General features: G+C 44.0%; 1 protein-coding gene across 1 annotated transcript in view; it reads right to left on the reverse strand.

Annotated features, from left to right (window-relative positions):
• LOC126481226 (signal recognition particle subunit SRP72) overlaps nucleotides 1–17,262 on the reverse strand; it is a 54,923-nt gene that overhangs the window by 9,351 nt on the left and 28,310 nt on the right. Inside the window, exons 8-10 of the mRNA XM_050104832.1 lie at nucleotides 5,510–5,671; nucleotides 4,922–5,080; nucleotides 4,296–4,453 (exon numbers count right to left, since the gene is read on the reverse strand). Coding sequence (XP_049960789.1) covers nucleotides 4,296–4,453; nucleotides 4,922–5,080; nucleotides 5,510–5,671 — 479 coding nt within the window. The remainder of the gene's footprint in view (nucleotides 1–4,295; nucleotides 4,454–4,921; nucleotides 5,081–5,509; nucleotides 5,672–17,262) is intronic.

Raw genomic sequence — 17,262 nt, forward strand, 5'->3', positions numbered from 1 at the left:
GTACAGTGGAAAATGTATATACCCTGTGACTGCTACCATAACCTGTGAATGCCACACAGGTTCCTGAACAAAATGTTGTATGGGGAGCTCTGGTTAGGCCTAACAAACCAGCAGAAGAAAACAAAAAAAGTCCCAGAAAGAATGATTATGGAGGAAGCAGACTTGAATGTGGAAACTGACTCAGAATTGGAACACTGAACCTACAGATTTGACAGGAAAATAAGAAATTGTACATTTGATGGAAAGTAGGAAACTCGGCATATTAGGATCAGGAGAGGCAATGTTCAGCAAATAAGAAGAACAGAGTTTAGGAGAGGTTTCCAGTATACTGCAGTCAAAATAAGGAAAAAAAAACAAACGAATGGGGGTGGTTCTGGGAACTGTACTTAAAGCTGAAGTGACAGAAATATGACAGGATAATGAAAGTTAAAGTATAGATAAAGATGTAGAGTTTTGAGATGTTGCAGACTGCCAAGCAGGAAAGAAGATGATTGAGGAAAATGCCAATACAGCTAAATTGCCAAAATACAATCATTACAGGTTACCTGAATGCTCATATCAGCATGGAAAGAAATGGATATGAGTTATTGGAAAAAGAAGGTTCAGAAAGGAAGGAGGTTATTAGATTGGAGAAACAGGCTGACTATAGGAAATTCTTCATACATTAACGATTGGAAATTCTTCGTGAAAGAAATGAGATGATAGCATGAAGGCTGTTGTGGATTATATCATCTTTTACAGGGAACTGGAAGGGCATGCCACTGAGGTAAAATTTAACACCCTAACATTCCTTACATAATGACAAAATACAACCAGCTGCTACTGCACATCTGAGAACCATGGAGGAATAAGGAGAACACTAAAACAGGAGAGAAAGTAAAAGTGTGGAAACAAAGCAAGAAACAAGACAAAAGCATCAAAAAGACAAGATACCGTAAGGTGAGCCCAGATCAGGGGAAGAGGAATGGCAAAAGTTTAAGACAACACCTGTTGAAACTACAGTATCAGTTTGTAAAAGAGCAAGCAACATATAAAGATGTAAGAAAAAACTTGGTGTAATGTGAGAGTTAAAGCAGCAGTACAATGACATAACAGAAAATTTGGGACGTATTTTTAGACAAGGATACAAGATGCAAGGGATGTATACAATACCAAAAAGAGGTAAGTCAAAAAGATACCAGCAGAGAAGAGGGGAGAAGATGGACTGGCAAACAGACAAAGATGGAAGAAAACAAGAAACGCAATGAGAATGAACAGTATGGGATGATGAAGGGAAGAAGGAAAGGTCTGGGTAAAATCCTACTACATTCAATACGAATGGTGAAACTAAATAAGAGAAGACCTGAAAAGAGCTCACAAAGATTAGAGTTTGTCTTATTCCCTCCTGAGGCTATATGACTTAATACTTTTTCCATCTTATATAGGTGGGATACCACAATCCAATAATGCTTCTTTTGAAAGCTTACAGTTTTGAACATCGCTATTACTCAGCAGCTGTATACTAGTTTCAACATAGGATTAAACAGTTAACTGGTTGCGCATAAATGGTAGGTACAGTGACCTAGGTTTCGACACCTACAGGGGTGTCTTCATCAGAATGAAATGTCGAATCCTATAAAACCGTACATAGACAATCAATTATGGAGAGAAACATATTAACCAAGATGACAAGTTTCATGATGCCCAAAGGTTACTTATGTAAAACTGGTGTTAATGCGTCAGGATTGGCCAGGAGGGGGAAACAGTAGGCACCCGCTGAGGTGAAAAATCAAACAGTTTTTACTGTACGAATGTTTACTGCCATAAAAAAGGCAGGCAGGCCTGGAGAAGCCACCGAGACTGAATGGGCAGCCACCCAAGAGAGCAGGAGAAGAGAACGTCTGGTCGGGTCAGAAGCTGCCAGCAGAAGAGAGCGAACACCGTGTTTGCTCCCAGTAGCTGGCTGCAGTTCCACCCCCACTTGACCCTCTCCAAGCATCCCTATTGGTCGGCCAGATCATAATATGCACAGTTAGGTAGCGTTACTGCGTCAGCAACATGTGAATTTAGCTGCTGATGGTTCAACATGTGAGTTTCAGAGTGGTTCTATCTAGTTCTGGGCAACATGACAGACGCTGCAACTAGCCACCAGGCAGAAGGCACTGATGAACATCAAGTGAAAAACAAAAATCAAATTGTTATATTTCATTAATGGCCCCCACTGTACATTACATGATTTAAATGCAATAGTCAGAATTTGGAGCAGCTATGCTCAAGTCAAAAGTAAAATAAAACATTCTAGCCTTTGCCACGTGTGCTCAGCTGGCAAATTCTACCACCAGCCTGTCGGCCTGGCAGGCATCTTGGCTGATATTTTCATTAATTTGCGGGAAGAGAAATTCTTCAATATTTTTCAGTTGCTCATCTTGGTATTTTGTATTATGCTCGGTATGTAGATGACGTTTTGATCGTATACAATGGTTCTCAGGAAGGAATTCAGCATTTATTTGAAATTTTTACAGTCTTCATTAAAAATATAAAAACAAACCTTCACTTGTGACTTAGAAAATAATGACTGACTGCTTAATTACTTCAGCCTCAGTATTGCTACTGACAATGACAGACTTACTTTCGGTATTTTTCGGAAAACCACTAATACAGATCAAATTGTGTCTGATAGTTCAGTGCATCCTCATTCCCATAAACCATTTTTCCATTCAGCCATTCATCGTGTAGCCTCTGTACCTTTGTCACCTGACAAGCTTATTGATGAGATGAACACAATAAAAACTACTGCAGTTAATAATGGCTATGATCCCATGTTAGTTGACAAGATCTTCAAAGTTAAACCAACACTAAGGTCACCACTTTGGGCAGCACAGTGCTATTCCTGACAGTAACGAATACAAAAATGTTTTCTTGATTCCATTTTTAGGCCATATTTTGTATAAAATTTGTCATCTTCTGATTAAAAAATGTGGATTCAATGTTGCCTTTTCTACAAACAATAACTTTCAACAAAATCTCATTCACAATCTCAAGTCCACAGCAGCTCCGATACATAATTTAGGATGCATAAAATCACTTGTGATGTGTGTCCCATTTATTACACAGGGCAAACTGGAAGGTCTTTTAGTGTCAGGTACAAACAATACTTGTTGAAAAAAAGAGGCACTAATGTACACAATTCCACTTTTGCTTGTTTATCTGCTAATTTCCGGATACAAACTGAAACACACTGAAGAAATTTCCATTTTATATAGAGAAAGGAAAGGTCATAGGCTTGACGTACTCAAGGAGCTGGAGATTTTCAGACATATTTCTAAGAACGATGGCCTCATCCTCAATGAACAGTTACAACTATGTAACAAAATTTTTTTTCAATCCACTGCTCATAAAACTTTTATTACGCTATTATTTACCACATTTACCCTGCTTCTGGTTTCAAAACATTATTTTCTTCTAATCTCAGATATATGCTGCTGATGTTACCTTAATGCAAATATTTTCTGGATTGTACAGCAGTTTGTAACATTTTTTTCTGTCATTATGTCCTTTATGTAATAGTAATTTCTGCAAAGCCTAACAGACCTATCTGTTATATTTAATCTGCTTGACTACTGTGTATTTTCAAAAAGGCTTTAAGCTCTTTTTATACTTTGTTTTTAAGATTAACTGTTATTTTCTTCAGTTATTTCTGCCATAATGTTTCAAATGGGCACATGTTACTGCCCGTGCCAGTTAGGCGGCACAACATACTGTTTTCGTGGCAGCAATGTAAGCCACTGGGCTGATCAGTCTCATTATGTTCCCCGCTGGGCCGCACGCATGGCAAAGGCTAGAATGTTTTATCTTACTTTTCACTTGAGCATAGCTGCTCCAAATTCTGACTATTGCTTTTTAGCAATGTAATTTTACTTAAGTAACCTTTGTGCATCATGAAACTTGTCATATGGGTTAATGTGTTTTTTGTCATACTTTATTTCCCATGTATTATTTTACAGGATTCAACAACATTTCATTCTGATGAAACCCCTAGTACGTGTCAAAACCTAGGTCACTGTACCAATGCAATACAATACAATGCAATTTTCTTAAAAGCTGAAATGCATCAGTGCTGATTAATATTTAAATCTACACATGTACAAATAACAATTTATGACCAGGTGATCCATCCACAAAGAAAGCTGTGGTAGTACCAATGTCAGTTGTCTAAATACAGTACACACATTTTTAAAAAATGTGGAACTCACAAATTACATGCACACAATGAACAAATACATTTTCTCTCATATCATATCAAGGGTCTTCCTTACTCTGGTTTAGGTGAGGGCTCCACCTTTGCTGCTGCTTTCTTTATCACTTTGCTGCCCATCATCCAATTGGAGGTTTCCAGGGCATCTACATCTGCTCTATTAGTGAAGTCCAGAGGTGGTAATTCCTTGCTCAGTGCCTGAGCCTTTGCTGGATCAAACTGAAACCATGTATCATTTCAATGACAAAGACATTCACACAACTACTGACGACAAAATGCCTGACTATACTGCCACTGAACTCAAATCAGCTGTAAAAATCTGAAGAAGGATGATCATATAATGTCATTGTAGTACTACATTTTAACACCAGGCAGTAAAGGGACAGCCCTACATCAAATATCAGTTTTATGACATCTTGTTATCAATTAAGAGTGGTTTTTGGGAATTATGTAAAACTGGAATCTATTTATTACTCAAGGCCCTTCACCTATTAATCTCAGATGTGGCAAAATGTGAAATGGCTGACAGATACAATGAGTAACACTAATCAGAAATTATTTTACTTCCTAAGGCATCAAGAAAGGCGTGACTAGTTTTAATTGTAACAGACATTCCAAAATTTATGTTCAAAAACAGAAAAGTTTTACTTTCTTAAAGCCCCCCGCCCCAAACACAAAGTATTTTACCTGAGCATATGCAACAACTAGCTGAGCAAGTGTCTTTTTGTCTCCTGGATTCAGCCTCAGCAACTCCTCCAAGCTCTTTGCAGCAACATTTGGCTCTCCTCCTCGCAAGTGAAACTCTGCAGCTTGTCTCCAAAGGGTACTCAAGTCTCCTGTGCTGACCTGTGCATTTTTTACCCAGTTATCAGTTCAAGAGAAATATCAGTGTCAAAATTTGCAAGAATGGCTTAAGATTGTTTCACATATTTTGCACTCAAGTCAAACAGGTTTAACAATGACCCAGTCATAATTCCTGTCACGTAAAATATTTTTTCAATTCTCATTTTGCAACAGATTACTTTAAGAAGAGAAAATAAATTTTAACATTTATCACATACACTGATCAGGAAAACACCAACACAATGCTACAAATCTATAGCACACATGGAATAGTTTTATACTTCACTAATGATAAAACTGCGTGCTCTCCTGTTAATCAGGGGACGGTAGAAGATAAGGAAATACATTTATTTGGAAAAACAGGGACACATTTCACATTTATAAATTCAATAAAATAATCTAAAATTATGTGATGTTGACCTCTAGTTTTACCTTATTCTTTCTATACCAGTCCACAGCATCTTTCAATACAACTGATGCTCCTTCACGATTGTTGTCAGCAAGGTACAAGGTAACCAGAGCACTTACAATTCCAGGTTTAAATGTTGCATCACCAAGTGTCTGAAGAATTTTGCAAGCTTCTTTGCGATCACCCTGAAAGCAATATTCAATGTATAGTTTAATGATGATGTAGCAATGTATCTAAGTAACAAGACAGTTACTTCATCGCCTAAAAGAGATTTTCCCCATATTTCTAATTTGGAATACCATCTCTCTGCACCAATTTTTATTATGTGTGACAAGTTTTGCTTTGAAGTGTAAGTGCAAAAGGAGGAGGTACACTTACATGGTCAGGGCTGTGTACAAGCAAATTTTGAGTTGCAACATTACTTATTAGAGACTACTCAGTGTGCAATTATGATTGAATACACAATATAATGATTCATATCATTTCCAATAAAGAAAGATATCACAGTCTTCAAGATTGTCATGTATGATGACATTCTTTTTTCATATTCTCAGACACACACTGTATTCACACAGAGGCCTCCCACTCCCCTCCATGTTTACACTGCTGTGGCAAAAACAGAAAATCATTTTAACTCTATAATGAAATTTACAAATATCCAGAATGCCCTCCAGAAATGATATGCCACAGTAGGTTCTTAATGTGTGAATTATCTCAATTGAAAAATGTGGAAGAGCATGCTCTTCAAGCTAGTGAATCTTTGAATAGTGTGTAGAGAGTGTGAGACAAGACTGTACTTGGAAACATGCAGCAACAATGTCAGTAAATAAAGTTGTGTAAGAAACTTTTCTCAAAATAATAGAAAGTGACTGCTCCTAACTCTGCTGTAGGAAACTTTTTTGTTTCCTATTTTTTTGCTAACCAATAAAAATAATGACAGGGACAGGGTGAAGATTCTATAAGATTCGGAATTTTTGAGAATGGAAGGGAATTTTGTGACTGTCATCATTTAGACATTGTACCAGTAGATACCAAACAATCTTTCAATTTACAGTATAGTTTACAAATCGCAGGTTAGAAGCACTTTGTTCTCCCACTGTCACGCCAAACTGCACTGTTGCTGTAACCTCTCAGCATTCCATACCATTCTGGGTTAGTATGCAAAAGCATGAAACATGTGACAAATTCTCATGGAAAAATATTTCCACCTGGTATTATTGGAGTCCAATATGAATAAAATCTGATAGTGACAATGGAAAATGTTTCAAAATGAGGATTCATCCTGCTATGGCAAATGGTTAGGTGAATCTCAATGCTGTGAAAAAGTCCTCAGAGTACTAATTTTCACTAGCATTAATAAAAAAAAACCCTGGATAAGCTATGTGAATGAACCAGATCTTTCTTTTTAATTTACTAGGAAACCCATGTTATGACATCCTGACATCCATGTTGCATTCACACATAAGCAATGAAAAAGTAACCTTTGAGCACAACTCACACACGAGGTCAGTCAGCACATCCAATGTGGACATAATGGTTTAAAAGGCATTATACAATGAAGAGCCATAGAAACAGGTGTACCTACCTAATATCGTGTAGGACCCCTGCGAGCCTGCAGAAGTCCACAACACAACGTGGCATACATTCAACTAATGTCTGAAATAGTACTGGAGGGAAATGACACCACGAATCCCGCAGGGCTGTCCATAAATCCGTAGAGTATGAGGAGGTGGAGATCTCTTCTGAAAATCACATTTCAAGGGATCTCAGATATGCTCATGTCTGGGGAGTTTGGTGACCAGCGGGAGTGTTTAAACTCTGAAGAGTGTTCCTGGAGCCACTCTGTAGCAATTCTGGACATCTAGGCATTGACCTGCCAGAATTGCTCAAGTCCATCGGAATGCACAATGGCCATGAATGGAATCACGTCATCAGACAGGATGCTTGCTTACATATGTGTCATCTGTCAGAGTCATATGTAGACGTATCAGGGGTCCCATATTACTCCAACTGCACATGCTTCACACCATTACAGAGGTTCCACCAGCTTGAACAGCCCTCTGCTGACATGCAGGGTCCATAGATTCATGAAGTTGTCTCCATACCCGTATATCTGCTCAATACAATTTGAAACAAGACTCATCTCACCAGACAACATGTTTCCAGTCATCAACAGCCCAGTTTTGGTGTTGACAGGCCCAGCTGAGATGTAAAGTTTTGTGTCATGCAGTCATCAATGCTCCAAAAGCCCAAAACTATGATATTTCATTGAATGGTTCGCACCCTGACACTTGTTGGTGGCCCAGCACTCAAATCTGCAGCAGTTTGTGGAAGGGTTGTACTTCTGTCACACTGAACAATTTTGTCAGTTGTCATTGGTCTCGATCTAGCAGGATATTGTTCTGGCCGCAGCAATTTGATGTTTTACCGGATTCCTGATATTCACAGTACACTCGTGAAATGTCTACCATTTAATGGCCTTCCCCCCCATCTTCTTCAGGTTGGCCTCCATACAAAAACAGTTTTAGTTGTTCCAGTATCCATCCTGAGGAAGTGTCTAAGCCAGGCTATTATTCTACTTTTTGTAAGTCTTACGATGTCAGCTCCTGGTATGAGGCAGTCCAGCTCAGCATTCATCTTAGATCTCCAGAAACCATTATTATCCTGAACTGCCCCACAGATCTTGCACAGCACTCTCCATTCAAAAATTTCCTGAGCTGCTGCTCATCAACACTTATTAGCATCCATCTTTCACATCCGTAGGTTACAACTGGACTGATCATGACCTCATAGGCGCAGCTTCAGTTGCCTATTTAATTACCTAGAGGCCAACAATTTCTTAAACATGTGGAAGCATCTGTTACCACTTAGGACACACAGTTTTATTTCAGTTGACATGGAATTCGTGCTGTTAATATTAGAGCCCAAACAGTCAAGGTTCTGCACATGTTCAGAATTGAAACTCCCCGCTGAAAATCCATGCAAGTAATTATTTTCATTCCTGGTGAAATTCATGTACTTAGTCTTTGTTTCATTTATAGAAACGCCTCTAGGTTCTGTGGCTTCTTTCAGCTTGCATATTGTCCTCTATTGATACCCTCCTACTAATAACTGCTACGTTATCAGCATATGCACATATCTGAGTCAACTTTGTGCCTATGTAACAAGAGATCTGAAGCTTCCACATGGTTGTGTCAAGAGTCAGCTTGAAATGCATTGTAGAGATTGTGTCCCCTTGTCCGACTCCTTTACTAAGGTTAAACCACTTGCTCAGTTCTCCATCCACTCACACTGCAGCCTTGGAACCAGCCAATGTTGCTTGAATAAGTGAGACATACTTTGATGGTATACATAGAGGTTATGAAGCTCAATGTTATACTCGTATGCCTTTCATGCATTTGCCTCAACACAAATATCTCGTCTGCTTATTAGGCCAAAATCACTACACTGATACACACCCAGAATTCCTTCTGCACATGGTGCTAACCTGTTATAGATAATACTAGAGAAGATCTTATAGGTTACATTCAGCAGGGAAATTTCTCACTAATTTGAACGGCAGGTCTTATCTCCTTTCATGTGTATTGGTTGAATACACCCATTCTTCTGGGATTCTTTCCTGATCCCATATCAGCTTAATAAGTTTGTGGATCTGCTTAAGAAGATCAGTTCCCCCCATTTTTTACCATTTCTGCAGTTACTTCCTGGTGCTTTGTAATTTTTTTAGACTTCCTCTAATGTCAGTTCCTTTATTTCTAGATTTTTTTTTTTGTGGTTTTCGGGCGCACAACTTCAGTGGTCATTAGCGCCCTGACTACTCTAAGAATGCACCGCGAGGCACAAGTTGACAACAACAACAACTAAAAGGGAAAACACGATAAAAGGCAGACTGACAGGCATAGGATTAAAAAACAGCATCATCAAATGTCCTTAGAGAGGTTTGTCAAATTGATAAAACAAAGAACACGAGCAGCTGCTCGTGGGTCATCCGCTAAAATGGCATCTAAAGTATTAGGCAGGTTAAGATCGAGGCGCAGTGTGTTAAGATCTGGACAGGACATTAAAATGTGTCTAACCGTCAGCAAGTGCCCACATGGGCAGAACGGCGCCGGCGCAGCCGTCAGCAGATGGCGATGGCTGAACCAGCAGTGTCCAATTCGTAACCTTGCTAAAACGACCTCCTCCCGCCGAGAAGGGCGTGAGGAGGACGTCCAAGCCACGGGAAGAGGTTTTAAGGCCCGAAGCTTGTTGTCGGTAAGTGCAGCCCAATCGGCATGCCACAGCGACACAACGCGCCGACAAATGACCCTGCTAAAATCGGACGAAGGGACACAACAAGAAGCTGTCCGAGGCTGGAGGACCGCAGCCTTGGCCGCGGCATCTGCAGCTTCGTTCCCAGGGATACCGACATGGCCAGGAACCCACATAAAGCTAACCGGCGTACCGACGTCCACCAGCTGCTGAAGAGAGCGTTGGATCCGGTGTACGAAAGGGTGAACCGGGTACGGATCACTGAGGCTCTGGATGGCGCTCAGGGAATCTGAGCAGATGACATAAGCAGAATGTCGGTGGCGGCAGATGTAAAGAACAGCCTGGTAGAGGGCAAAGAGCTCAGCTGTGAAGACCGAACAATGGCCATGGAGCCGGTATTGGAAACTTTGTGCCCCAACAATAAAGGAACACCCGACCCCGTCATTGGTCTTAGAGCCATCTGTATAAATTAAAGTCATGTCGATGAACTTCGAACGAAGTTCCAAAAAACGGGAGTGGTAGACCGAACCGGGGGTGACCTCTTTTGGGAGCGAGCTGAGGTCGAGGTGAACGCGGACCTGAGCCTGGAGCCAAGGTGGCGTGCGGCTCTCGCCCACTCGAAAGGTTGCAGGGAGTGAAAAATGAAGGTGTTGAAGGAGGCGACGAAAGCGAACTCCAGGGGGTAGCAAGGCAGAGACATACAACCCGTATTGAAGGTCAAGAGAGTCGTCAAAAAAGGAACGATAAGACGGATGGTCGGGCATTGACAGTAGCCGACAGGCATACCGACAAAGCAGTATATCGCGCCGGTAGGTGAGTGGCAATTCGCCAGCGTCAGCATGAAGACTCTCTACGGGACTGGTATAAAATGCTCCGATCGCAAGTCGTAAACCCCGATGTTGTATGGAGTTGAGGCGGCGTAAGATGGATGGCCGTGCAGAGGAGTATACGAAGCTCCCATAATCCAGCTTGGAGCGGACGATCGACCGATATAGACGAAGTAGGACGGTTCGATCCGCTCCCCACGACAGACCACTGAGAACACGGAGGACATTTAAAGAACGGGTACAACGGGCGGCCAAATATGACACATGTGGAGACCAGCTAAGTTTCCTGTCAAAGGTAAGGCCTAAAAATTTGATTGTCTCCACGATTGGGAGAGCAACGGGACCGAGTCGTAAGGACGGTGGGAGAAACTCTTTGTAGCGCCAGAAGTTAATACAGACCGTCTTCTCGGCAGAAAAACGGAAGCCATTAGCGACACTCCAGGAGTAAAGACGGTCAAGAGAACGCTGAAGACAGCGCTCCAGGACACGTGTACACTGCGCGCTGCAGTAGATGGTAAAATCGTCCACGAAAAGGGAGCCTGATACATCAGCTGGGAGGCAATCCATTATTGGATTGATCGCGATGGCGAAGAGAGCGACGCTCAAAACTGAGCCCTGTGGCACCCCATTCTCCTGGCGAAAGGTGTCGGACAGGACAGATCCCACACGTACCCGAAACTGTCGATCCAGTAAAAAGGAATGAATAAAAAGAGGGAGGCGACCGCGAAGGCCCCATGTATGCATGGTGCGGAGAATGCCCGCCCTCCAACAGGTGTCATATAAGCCTTCTCCAAATCAAAGAACACAGCCGCGGTCGGGCGCTTCCGCAAGAAGTTATTCATAATGAAGGTCGACAAGGTAACCAGATGGTCAACAGCAGAGCGGCGCCTACGAAATCCACATTGTACATTGGTAAGTAGGCGTCGAGACTCGAACAGCCAAACCAATCGAGAGTTAACCATTCGCTCCATCACTTTACAGACACAGCTGGTAAGCGAGATAGGTCGATAACTGGAAGGCAAGTGCTTGTCCTTCCCCGGCTTAGGAATCGGGACAACGATAGACTCGCGCCAGCATGCGGGAACATGGCCCTCAATCCAGATGCGATTGTATGTACGAAGAAGAAAACCTTTACCCGCAGGAGAAAGGTTCTTCAGCATATGAATATGAATAGAATCAGGCCCTGGAGCGGAGGACCGTGATCGGCCAAGTGCGGTTTCGAGTTCCCGCATGGTGAATGGGGCATTATAACTTTCACAATTCGAGGAGCGGAAGTCAGGTGGCCTAGCCTCCTCTGCCTGTTTGCGGGGGAGAAAGGCAGGGTGGTAATGAGCGGAGCTCGAAACCTCAGCGAAAAAGCGGCCGAAGGCATTGGAGACAGCCTCAGGGGCCACAAGGACTTCATTCGCGACCTTCAAGCCAGAAACTGGGGAGTGGACCTTAGTGCCAGATAGCCGGCGCAGGCTACCCCAGACAACAGAACAAGGAGTAAAACTGTTGAAGGTGCTTGTGAAAGCAGCCCAGCTGGCTTTCTTGCTTTCTTTAATAATACGACGACACTGAGCACGTAATCGTTTATAATTAATACAATTCGCCACTGTAGGGTGGCGTTTAAAGGTGCGTAAAGCACGTCGACGAGCACGTAAAGCGTCTCTACATGCTGCGGTCCACCAGGGGACCGGTACGCGACGTGGAGAAGAAGTAGAGTGAGGGATGGAATATTCAGCAGCAGCGAGAATGACTTCCGTGAGGTGTGCGACCTGACGATCGCAGCTTGTGAAGGTTTGATCCTGAAAGGTCGCCCTGGAAGAGAAGAGCCCCCAGTCTGCCTTGGAGACGGCCCAACTAGAGGAGCACGGAGAGGGAGTACGCTGCAGGAGATGGAGAACACACGGGAAGTGGTCGCTCGAATATGTATCAGCAAGTGCATACTACTCAAACCGGCGTGCAAGTTGGGGAGTACATATAGAGAGGTCTAAATGGGAATAGGTGTGAGATGTGTCCGAAAGAAAAGTAGGGGCACCAGTATTGAGGCAGACAAGATCGAGCTGGTTGAAAAGGTCTGCTAACAAGGAGCCCCTCGGGCAGGATGCTGGAGAGCCCCAAAGGGGATGGTGGGCATTGAAGTCTCCAGTTAACAAAAATGGTGCAGGTAGCTGAGCAATAAGGTGCGTCATGTCTGCCCTGGTAACGGCAGATGACGATGGAGCGTAAACGGTACAAAAGGAAAATGTAAAAGTGGGGAGAGTAATGCGGATGGCAACTGCCTGCAGGCCGGTGTGCAACGTGATGGGATCGTAGTAAATATCATCCCGGACCAGCAACATAACCCCTCCATGAGCTGGGATACCTACCACAGGGGGTAGGTCAAAACGCACAGAGGTGTAGTGTGCCAAGGCAATTTGATCGCATGGGCGTAGCTTCGTTTCCTGGAGGGCTACGACGAGCGGACGATGCAAGCGGAGCAGCAACTTCAAGTCCTCTCGGTTGGAGCGAATGCTGCGAATATTCCAGTGAATAAGTGCCATCGTAAGAAAAGGAAGATGATAGAAGTGGTCACCTCGAAGGCCGCTTAGGGCCTGGCTTCAAGCGAGCACTGCCGCCGCTATCAGGAGGCGGACAGTCATCGTCCATGGGGTCTATAGGGTCATCGGCCATCTCGGGAGGATGGCCGGGAGGGGGAGCTTCCTCCGCCGGTGAACGGCCAGATGTTCGGCTACCAGCGGTGCGGCCAGGCGAAACGGATGACGGCCTGGGGCGGCAACCGCTGGGTGGCGCAGGAGAAGAAAGGCGCCGCGGCGGAGAAGGAGAACTGTGCTTCCTATGCGCCTTTTTAGAAGGACGTTTGGTGGAAGTACCAGTCGAAGGCTGGGAGGTCGAGGGACGGAGGAAGTCTGCACGGGATGGTTCCTTCTTGAAGGCCCATGCATCTGACTTCGGGGTCTTCGACTTAGCAGAAACTGAGGAAGTGGCTGGTGTCTGTGGGGTGACGGGAGGAAGAGGAGACGTCGACCGCGCGATCTTAGCACTGGCCGAACGGACGACCGTGGTGCTGAAGGTCAGATCGCATGTCTGGGTTGCTACCTCCCGGGTAGTCCGAGGAGAGGCGAGGACAGTGCTGTATTTCCCCACTGGGAGCAGCGTGGGCTTCCTACTAGCCAATAGCTTGCGAGCAGCCGAGGTGGACACTTTCTCTTTGACTCGAATTTCCTGGATACAGCGTTCTTCCTTATAGACAGGACAGTCGCGGGAGGATGCGGCATGGGCACCCTGACAGTTCACACAACGAGGAGACGGAGGTGGACAGTCACCCTCATGGGCATCCCTGCCACAAGTGACACATTTAGCCGCATTGGAGCAAGACTGTCGAGTGTGATTGAAACGCTGACACTGGTAGCAGCGCGTAGGTGTCGGGACATAGGGGCGAACAGAAATAACCTCGTAGCCCGCCTTGATGCGCGATGGCAGCTTACACTATCGAAGGTCAAGAAAAGTGTCCGGGTCGGTACAAGGTCATTGTTGACCTTTTTCATGACCCGATGGACAGCCGTCACACCCTGCTCAGCGAGGAAAGATTGAAGCTCCTCGTCAGTCAATCCGTCGAGGGAGCTACTATAGACTACACCACGAGACGAATTCAAAGTGCGGTGGGCCTCCACCCGGACAGGGAACGTGTACAAGAGTGTGGCCCGAAGCAGTTTTTGCGCCTGAAAGGCACTCTCAGTTTCAAGTAATAAGGTACCGTTACGCAACCTGGTACAAGATTTGACAGATCCAGCTATGGCATCTACGCCCTTCTGAATGACGAAAGGGTTGACAGAGGAAAAATCCTTTCCGTCCTCAGATCGAGAAACTACGAGGAACTGTGGGGCAGGCGGTAGTACTTTTGTCACTGTTGGCTGGTCACGTTTCCGTTTTTGGGTCGAAGTCGAAAGCGATGGAGTAGAATCCATTGCGGAGGAATCCCCCATGATTGCCAGCGTCTCCGATGGCGCGCTCCTTCCTTGTGGGGACCCTCTCAGAGGGCACTCCCGCCTTAGGTGAATGTTTACACCTCAGGTCACACCTCCCGAGAAACAGACGGAGGGACCAATCGGCATGGTCAGAAGGTATCAGCTCAGGCAATCACCCCTCCCCGGGCCTGGCCTTTACCAGGGGGTACGCACGTGCCTTACATGTCTACCCAGGGCGGGGACTTACGCGTTACCCCGTCACCGGCTACGCGTGCGAACGCGTGGGTCAGCCTTCAGACACGCACAGGGAGGAAGGAAGAAGAGGAAAAAGAAGAGAGAGAGAGGGAGAAAGAGGACAGACTGTCTCAAACGCCGAGGCGGAGACCAGAGAAGGCAAGGAGAAGAAGGCAATGAGAATGCAAGGAGAAGAAGGCAATGAGAAGAAGGCAATGAGAAGGAAAGGAGAAAAAGGCAATGAGAAGGCAAGGAGAAAAAGGCAATGAGAAGGCAAGGAGAAAAAGGCAATGAGAAGGCAAGGAGAAAAAGGCAATGAGAAGGCAAGGAGAAGTCAAGGGAAAGAGTAAGGAAGACAGTGAAGTGGAGAAGAGCAAGGAAAGGAACCAACAAAAGGAAGGAAGAAACGAGAAGTGAAAAACCAAAGAGACCACGATTATAGGTCGTGAAACCGTCCGTCTCCGGACGCAGGCGCTAACTACCCCCGTGAGGGGGATGGACTCCTTTTAGTCGCCTCTTACGACAGGCAGGAATACCGCGGGCCTATTCTAATCCCCAGACCCGCAGGGGGGATTTCTAGATCTGTGGTATAATAGAGTGGCTGCTCATTCCTTATAGGATTGCCCTCCAAAATTTTCTTGAAGTATTCTTTCCATCCATCCAGAACATCTTGTTTATCTGTTATTGAATTTTCCCCCTTTGTCCTTACAAGCTGTTATTTCTGGTCTATCTTGCTTTCATTCCTTTGGTACAGCTCTTCCTCCATCTCCTTTATCTTTCTCTTCATGGCTTCCCTTTTTTTCCTCCTCCATACCTTTGCCGCCTCTATTCTCTTTTCATTATATAATGCCTGACTTTATCTAGTATTCTGCTGCAAGCATTTCAACCTTGCTTCCTTTTTACGTTCCACTGCCTGTCTAGATGCAACATCATACCAGTCTTCATTCCTAAGTCATCTTCTTTCTCCCAGTATTTCATGTGCCGTTGTCCTAATGGCATCTTTACTAGAGTTCCATTCTCTGTCTATATCATCTCCACCATCTTTTGTTTGTAACTCCTGTTTCAATCTGTTCTAGTACTCCTGAACAGTAGCACTATCTTTCAGTTGTTTTATATTCCATTCCTTTGCTCTGGTACTACTTCCTTTTGCAGCCATGGAAAGTTTGTCTCATTTTGTCTTCTACTAGGTAATGTTCAGAATCAGAATTAGCTCCTCTGGAAGTGTGCACATTCTCCATATCGGATGCCCACCTCTTTTATATTAATATATGGTTTACTCGGTTTGCTTCATTTGTTCCTGGTATTTTCCATGTCCATTTGTAGAGATTTTTCCTTGGAAAACAGGTACTTACTGCCTTCAAATTGTTTGCAGAAGGAAACTGGGCAACCCCCATACCATTATTATTAGTTTCATCGTGCAGACTTTCCTTACTAAACACACTTCTAAATGCCTCTTCCTTCCCCAGTTTTGCACTATGGTCACCAAGAGCTGTTCTGGAATTATATCTGGGTATTGCATTAGAAACCTCCCTTAGTTGATCATAGAAGATGTCCACAGTATCTTCATCTGATTCTTCTGTAGGTGCATATACATTCACAAAGGTCACATTGCCTTTCATCCGCAGAGTACATATTCTTTCACTATGTGGGGTGAAAGCAATAACAGACATATGCATATCCTTGGAGACTATAAACCCAACTCCAAACTCCCCTTGTCTTTTGTCTTTTCCTGAATGGTACAGAGAGAATTTCTGCTTATAAACCTCTCCACTTCACTTCCACCTGATTTCCTGCAGTGCAACAACTCCCATTCCATATCTTAGCACCTCTTCTAAAATACTATTCATCACTTCTGTTTGCAACAGTGTACACATGTTCCACATTCCAAATTTAAGCACTGATAAATCCATATTCCTGTTTCCTAGCACAGTTTGTCTTCGTAGGGGGAAGTCCAGCATTCCTTGTTGAGTTATTCGCAATAATAGATTTTAACAAGGCAGAGGTATTAACCCTGCATTCAAGCCCAAACCTGGAGGACTGGGCTTTCATTTCAGGGTTAGCTCCTCTAAAGTGGTCTCAACGACCTAGCCTATAGAGTCCCCCCCCCCTACCCTATGGTTTGGGGCACACTGTCTCCTAAGTCTGAACCACTCCAATTCGGGTGACCCTGCCGGTAGTTACCACTTTTGGCCATAGTCTGGAGATAAATCTGTTCAACCGTGACAATCTAAACTGGAAACTTCTGGATCAAACCTCACAATGCCGTCTTTTTTTTAATGCCCCCCCCCCCCCATATCTCACATGTGTGTGTAACCTGTATTGTTAATTTTTTGCCTGTAGTTTATTACTAGCAGTAAATAACATACATTGTAACCTTTTCTGTTTAACTGTAACAATTTGTCATTTTCTGCTTTTTCACAAGGCAAGTGGTAACCTGTAGTTCCTTCAGATGTCATACTGTCAAAGGTAGGGGATAAGAGCAGAGAACACTTATCCAAGAACAGAATCACG

This window comes from Schistocerca serialis, chromosome 5 (genome assembly GCF_023864345.2).
Source record: "Schistocerca serialis cubense isolate TAMUIC-IGC-003099 chromosome 5, iqSchSeri2.2, whole genome shotgun sequence".
Classification (NCBI taxonomy): Eukaryota; Metazoa; Arthropoda; class Insecta; order Orthoptera; family Acrididae; genus Schistocerca; species Schistocerca serialis.